At 69.8% G+C, this 6,168-nt stretch overlaps 1 protein-coding gene across 1 annotated transcript; it reads left to right on the top strand.

The window, feature by feature from the left end:
* Window positions 1-2,892: 2,892 nt before the first annotated feature.
* AOC1 (amine oxidase copper containing 1) lies at window positions 2,893-6,147 on the top strand. Its single transcript, XM_084260837.1, has 4 exons — window positions 2,893-4,455; window positions 4,742-5,030; window positions 5,431-5,563; window positions 5,693-6,147. The coding sequence occupies exons 1-4, from the start codon at window positions 2,901-2,903 to the stop codon at window positions 5,969-5,971; spliced, it is 2,256 nt and encodes a 751-aa protein (XP_084116963.1). The 5' UTR covers window positions 2,893-2,900; the 3' UTR covers window positions 5,972-6,147.
* Window positions 6,148-6,168: the final 21 nt, after the last annotated feature.

Below are 6,168 nucleotides of genomic sequence, written 5' to 3'. Positions count from 1 at the left end.
CGGGTCTTTGTGGCCGTAATCCCAGCACAGCCGCTCGCACACCAAGCCAGTGTTCTCCGCAGCCAGGGGATGGAGGCACCCACCCCAGTTCCCCGTGGCGCCCCTCAGGACCCCTCAGCAAGGGGGTTCCCTCCAAGCCCCACCCCGGTTGATCCCGCAGACCAGCTGTAGCACCCACGGGACGCCCCAAAGCTGCCCGAGCCAAAATTCCAGTGGGAGCAGGTGCTGGGGAAGGTGTTTCCGTACCCAGAGCAGCATCCAGCGAGCGCTGAGTCAGCCCAAATGCGGGTGGCAAAGGGCACCTGGCACCACCCAGGGGTGCAGAACAGCAGGAGGGGTTTGGGCACCCAAATATCTCAGTTTGCTTCTCTCGCAGGGGGCACAGGGCTGGGAACAGCAATGGCAGCAGCGTCATTCTCTGCGTCTGCTGCGGGCCACAGAGCAGTCGTGGGTGGGCACAGGGGGGTCCTGGGGCACCCAGCTCACCCCGGCCATGCTGCAGCCGCGGGGTCTCTCCCACCCCACAGCCCCGCTGGGGGTCATGCTGGGGGGCAGTCCCAGGAACTGGGGGGATGCTTTGGGAACAGGTCCCAGGGGGGCCACAGTGCCTGATCCCCCCTCCTGTCACATTCCCTGTGGGCAGCTTCGGGGAGCCCTGCCCAGAGGAGGGGGGTGCAGCTGGGGTGGGCAGAGCTGGGGTGGGCAGGACCTGCAGTTGATACCTGGTCACGTTGCCCTGTCTGTCCGTCCATCCACTTGGTCCTGTGCCCAAGGGGCACCAGCGATGCCCCTGGAGCGGGATGGACCCGGCACACCCCCATCCCTTGCTGATGCATCCCGGGAGGTGTTGTGTCACCCCCCCTCCCCGGTTCCAGCATGGTCCCTGCTCCCCCCACGTCCCAGAGGCACGGGGTAGGGCAAGAGGTGGCCAGGCCGAGGGGTGGGTGTAGAGGTGTGGGGGGGTTGACCTCCCCGGGGGCAGCAGGGACGGGACAGGACAGGGACGGGGGGGACGGGGGGGTCACGGTAATCATTAACCCGGCGCCGAGCAGAGCGCCTGTCCGGGGCGCGATGTGCGGGGAGCGGGGGCACCGCCTCCTCCCCACCCCTGCCACCCCCGCCTCCTCCTCCTCCTCTTCCTCCCCCGCCAACAGGACACCCCGGACCTCGCCACCCCCCCACCCCCCAGCCGCTGCCGGGACCGGGGACTCCGCAGAGCACCGGGGAGGCCGGGGGTTCACCGTGTCCCACACCCCCCGGCGTGGCTGGGGACACGCGTGGGTTTGTCCCGGCTGATTTCTGCCCCCGGCCCTGGAGTCTGGCTGCAGCGAGGGGGAACGGGGACGGGGGGGTAACAGGGGAGCGGAACGACCCCTGAACGGAGCTGCGAGGCTGCTGGGCGTTCATTAACCCGCGGGGCCCGTCCCGTAGCCCCACGCGTGGGGAGGGAGAAGGGGAGCGGGGCAGGACCTCCCCGTTCCCCTCCGCTTCACGCCCATCCCCGACTGGGGTGCCCATGGGATGCGCCCCGAAGGACCCCCCCCCCTACGCCCCGTGGACCCGGACACCCCACGCACCGGGAGGGGTGCTCCGGAGTCTCTCCACTCCCCCCCCCCCCCTCGTGGGGCCTCTCCTCGGGCCCCCCTTCTCGCGCGGGCGGGGCGGCGGGAGCGCGCAGGTGCGGGAGGGGGGGGGGGGGGCGTGGGAAACCCGTGATGGGGCGGGGGGGGGGCGGGGGCAACCTTGACCCCGGCCAGGCTCGGGCAGGGGCTGGCCCCCGGCCCGGGCAGGGCGGGGAGGGGGGGGCGGAGGCTGAGGTGGGGGGTCAGCGCCCCCGGGGCCGGGGCAGAGAGCGGGCGGGCTCCGCGCAGGCGATTTGCAGAGCGGGGGCAGGTGAGTGGGGGGCGGGAGGGGCTGCTCCTCGGGCAGGTTGGGGGGGGTCCTGTCTCGACAGCTCTGTTGGGGTGCTCGGCTCCGGATCGGGGTTCGGCAGCTGTCCCGGAGGGTGGTGAGCCCCACCCCCTGCCCCCCACCCACCTTCACACCCTGCGATTTGGGGTGCCAGGGCACACAGGGGACTCCGGGGGCCACAGGACACCCCCCCTCCCGGGTATTGCGAGGACACTGAGGGGCTGTGGTTGTGCCCCTGTCCTGCCAGTGGGATATGGGACCCCCGCTGTGTCCCCACACAAACCCTCTTCCTGCCCCCCAATCCCCCTCAGCCCCGTGATCCAGCGTGTGTCCCCCCGTGCTCTGGGGACACAATGCCCCCGGCAAGGCTGGGTGCCACCCGTCCCCGCACCCCTGTGCATCCCCCGTGGCTGGTGCTGGATATCTGTGGGTGCCACCGTGTCTCGGTCTCCCATGTGCCCCACGGCCTGTGGACACCAGCCCGGAGCCCTCCGGCTCCTTTGCTGGTAACCGCTGCCATGGGGGCAGCTGGTCAGGCTGCCCCAGAGCCCCCCGGGCTCGGGCTGGCAGCAGGGACTCCTCAACTGGGAGGGGCTGTGTCTGTGGACAGACCCACAGCACCCCGATAGCTCCCACTGAGCTGCCAGGGCTTGGTACTCTCATGGGGCCGGTGCTCCCCTGGGACAGGAGAGCTGGCACGGCACAGCCTGGCATGGCATGGCATGGCATGGCATAGCATGGCTTTGCACGGCACAGCATGGCACCCTGCCTGCCTCACCGACGCAGGGTCGCAGGGCCAGAGGGGATGGCACTCACCATTGTCATCCTGTGGTGCCATGTTTTGCCGAGGTGCCGGGTGCTGTCGGCAGCTGCCGGTGGGGACAGGAACAGCCATGGCTGTGTCAACAGACCGTGTCAGTGATGCCTGGCTGCATGCGAGGACATGGCCCTGTGGCCGACCGCTCTCTCTGTCCCCAGGTCCTGCCAGGATGTGGCTGCTCTGGCTCGCCTGGGCGCTGGCCGCGCTGGGCGTCACATCTGGCTCCGGCCCCGGCTCTGGCCCCACCGTGCCGCCACCGGACCAGGCCTCCATCTTCGCCGACCTGTCTGCGGAGGAGCTGCGGGCCGTGCGGACCTTCCTGATGAGCCGCCCGGAGCTGGGGCTGTCCTCAAGCCGGGAGGGGACCCTGGCCAAGAACACCCTCTTCATGGTGGAGCTGCTGCCCCCCAAGAAGAAGCTGGCCCTGCGCTACCTGGACCACGGCGGCCCCCGGCCCCGGCGCCAGGCTCGGGCCATCGTCTTCTTCGGGGGGCAGGCGGAGCCCAACGTCACCGAATTCGCAGTGGGGCCCCTTCCCCGGCCCAGCTCTTACCGGCCGCTGCGGTTCAAGGGGGGCCGTGCCATCCCCTTCTCTGCCCGGCCCATGACCCAGCTGGAGTATGAGCTGCTGCACCGCACGCTGGCAGTGGCCTTGGAGCCGCTCTACCAGCTGCTGCGTGACTCCACCGGCTTCTGGTACCACAACTGCTCCGGGCGCTGCCTGACCTTCTCAGACATCGCGCCGCGGGGGCTGGTGTCCGGCGAGCGCCGCAGCTGGTTGGTGCTGCAGCGCTTCGTGGAGGGCTTCTTCCTGCACCCTGTGGGGCTGGAGGTGCTGGTGGACCACCGGGACCCTGACCCACAGCACTGGGCGGTGCAGCAGCTCTGGTACAACGGGCAGTACTTCTCCAGCCCGCGGGAGCTGGCCGAGAGCTACGAGCGGGGGACGCTGGAGGTGGCCCAGCTGGACGAGCTCCCAGCCCGGCAGCTCTTCTCCAGCTACGAGCCCCGCGGAAGCTTCGCCACTGGCACCCCCACCGAGGTGCATGGGGCCAAGGTGTGCGAGCCGCAGGGCCGGCGGTACCGGCTGCGGGGCAACTGGCTGGAGTACGGGGGCTGGAGCCTGGCCTTCCGCCTGCGCTCCTCCGCTGGCCTCCAGCTCTTCAACCTGCGCTTCAACGGGGAGCGGGTGGCCTACGAGGTGAGCGTGCAGGAGGCCATCGCCTTCTACGGCGGCCACACACCGGCCGCCATGCAGACCAAGTACATGGACGCTGGCTGGGGCATGGGCTCCGTCACCTACGAGCTGGCACGCGGTGTCGACTGCCCCGAGACGGCCACCTACGTGGACGCCCACCACCTCTACGACGCTGACGGGCCCGCACGCTTCTCCCACGCCATCTGCGTCTTTGAGCTGCCCACCGGCGTCCCGCTCCGGCGCCACTTCGACAGCGACTTCCAGGGCGGGTTCCACTTCTATGCCGGCCTGGAGGGGCGGGCGCTGGTCCTGCGCACCACCTCCACCGTCTACAACTACGACTACATCTGGGACTTCCTCCTCTACCCCAACGGCGTGATGGAGGCCAAGGTCCACGCCACCGGCTACATCCACGCCACCTTCTATACGCCAGAGGGACGGCGCTATGGCAGCCGTGTCCACAGCCACCTCCTGGGCAACCTCCACACCCACCTGGTGCACTACAAGGTGGACCTGGACATCGCAGGTGCGGGTGCCCCCCCACCCCCTTCTCCTGGCCCCCCTGGCTCCGGGCAGGGAGCTGGCTGCAGGGGCCAGACCTGGCGCAGAGCTCCAGGGGCTCCAGAGCCTCATCCCCAGGGAGCATCACTGTCTGGGCACTGCCTGCACCGTCTCAAGATGACCAGCGCTCCCCTAGCCAAAACGGCACCTCGGTGGGGTCCCAGCCCCATGTCCCAGTCAAGGGGCCAATGGGTGGGCTGCTACAGGTGCACATGGGTCGGCGGTGCCACTCACAGCCTCTCTGCTTGCAGGCACTGGCAACAGCTTCGAGACGATGGACGTGCGCTTCGAGAACATCTCCAACCCCTGGAGCCCGGGTGCCCGCGTGGTGCAGCCGTGGCTGCACCGGCAGCCGCGCCGCAGCGAGCGCCAGGCCACCTTCCCCTTGGGCAAGGCGCTGCCACGCTACCTGCTCTTCTACAACCCACGCCGGCACAACCGCTGGGGCCATGTGCGCAGCTACCGCATCCAGCACAGCTCCCACGCCGGGCGCGTGCTGCCGCGTGGCTGGCAGGAGGAGAGGGGCATCTCCTGGGGCAGGTGGGTTGGGACATGGGGGGGTCCCTGCAGGGTGAGGACGTGGCTCCCACCAGCCCCGGTGGGCTTCGGCCCTGCTGTCCATGTGCCGTGCCACACGCGCTGCCCGGCTTCTGTGGCCAATGGCCCCCGGTGATGCCCAGTGCCCCCAGCAGCCCCTCTGCCGCTCATGGTCACAGCTGTCATCATCCTGGGTGGTGCACAGAGAGGGTATGGCAAGCAGGGATGCTGCCGGCACCTCCCGCCGGCACTGCATCCCCCCACCGTGGGTGGGCAGCTGGTGGCACTGCTGGGGGCACCCAGGCGGGGTGGAACAGCATCACTCTCCCAGCCCCAACACCCAGGAGCATGGGTTCAGTCCCCGTCCCCCATTCCCCGTCCTGACCCTGTGCCGTCCCCGCAGGTATCACCTGGCTGTGACGCAGCACCACGAGGATGAGCCCAGCAGCAGCAGCATCTACGCCCAGAATGACCCCTGGGAGCCCCTGGTCAGCTTCGAGGGCTTCCTCCGCAACAACGAGACCATCGAGGACCAGGTACGGCGAGGGGGGGGGAGTGTGGGGGGTGGGGAGGCCCAAGGACCAGGTGGGGGGGGGGGGACACAGGGGCAGACGGCGGGGGGCTCGGCAGCACAGAGTGCCCATGACAAGTCTCGCTCCATGCAGGACCTGGTGGCCTGGGTGACCGTGGGCTTCCTGCACGTGCCACACGCTGAGGACATCCCCAACACGGCCACCCCTGGCAACGCCGTCGGCTTCTTCCTGCGCCCCTTCAACTTCTTTGACGAGGACCCCTCGGTGGCCTCGCGCAGCCCCGTCATCGTGCGGCCCCTCGACCCCCCCATCTGCTCCCGGCTGGAGATCCAGCGCTGGACCCCCGACAGCCCCGGCCCCTGTGTCGACCCGCGGCCCTTCACCTACAACGGCACCTACCGGCCCCACTGACCGCGCCGGGCACCGCCTGTGCCAAGGACAGAGGCAGCCGTCGTGGCACCGAGGCCGGGTGGGCACACGGTGCCTTGCCAGACCGGGGGGCTCAGTAAAGGCAACGCCACCTCACCGGCCCTGGCAGTGCTGTGGGCACTGGGGCCGGCACGAGCAGCGGAGCATGGCCACACTAACCAGCTGCTGCCATATTGCAT

Source organism: Gallinula chloropus (assembly GCF_964237585.1).
Source record: "Gallinula chloropus genome assembly, chromosome: 2".
Lineage (NCBI taxonomy): Eukaryota > Metazoa > Chordata > Aves > Gruiformes > Rallidae > Gallinula > Gallinula chloropus.
The sequence above is the reverse complement of the archived record's forward strand: the minus strand, read 5'-3'. Positions and strand labels throughout refer to the sequence as shown.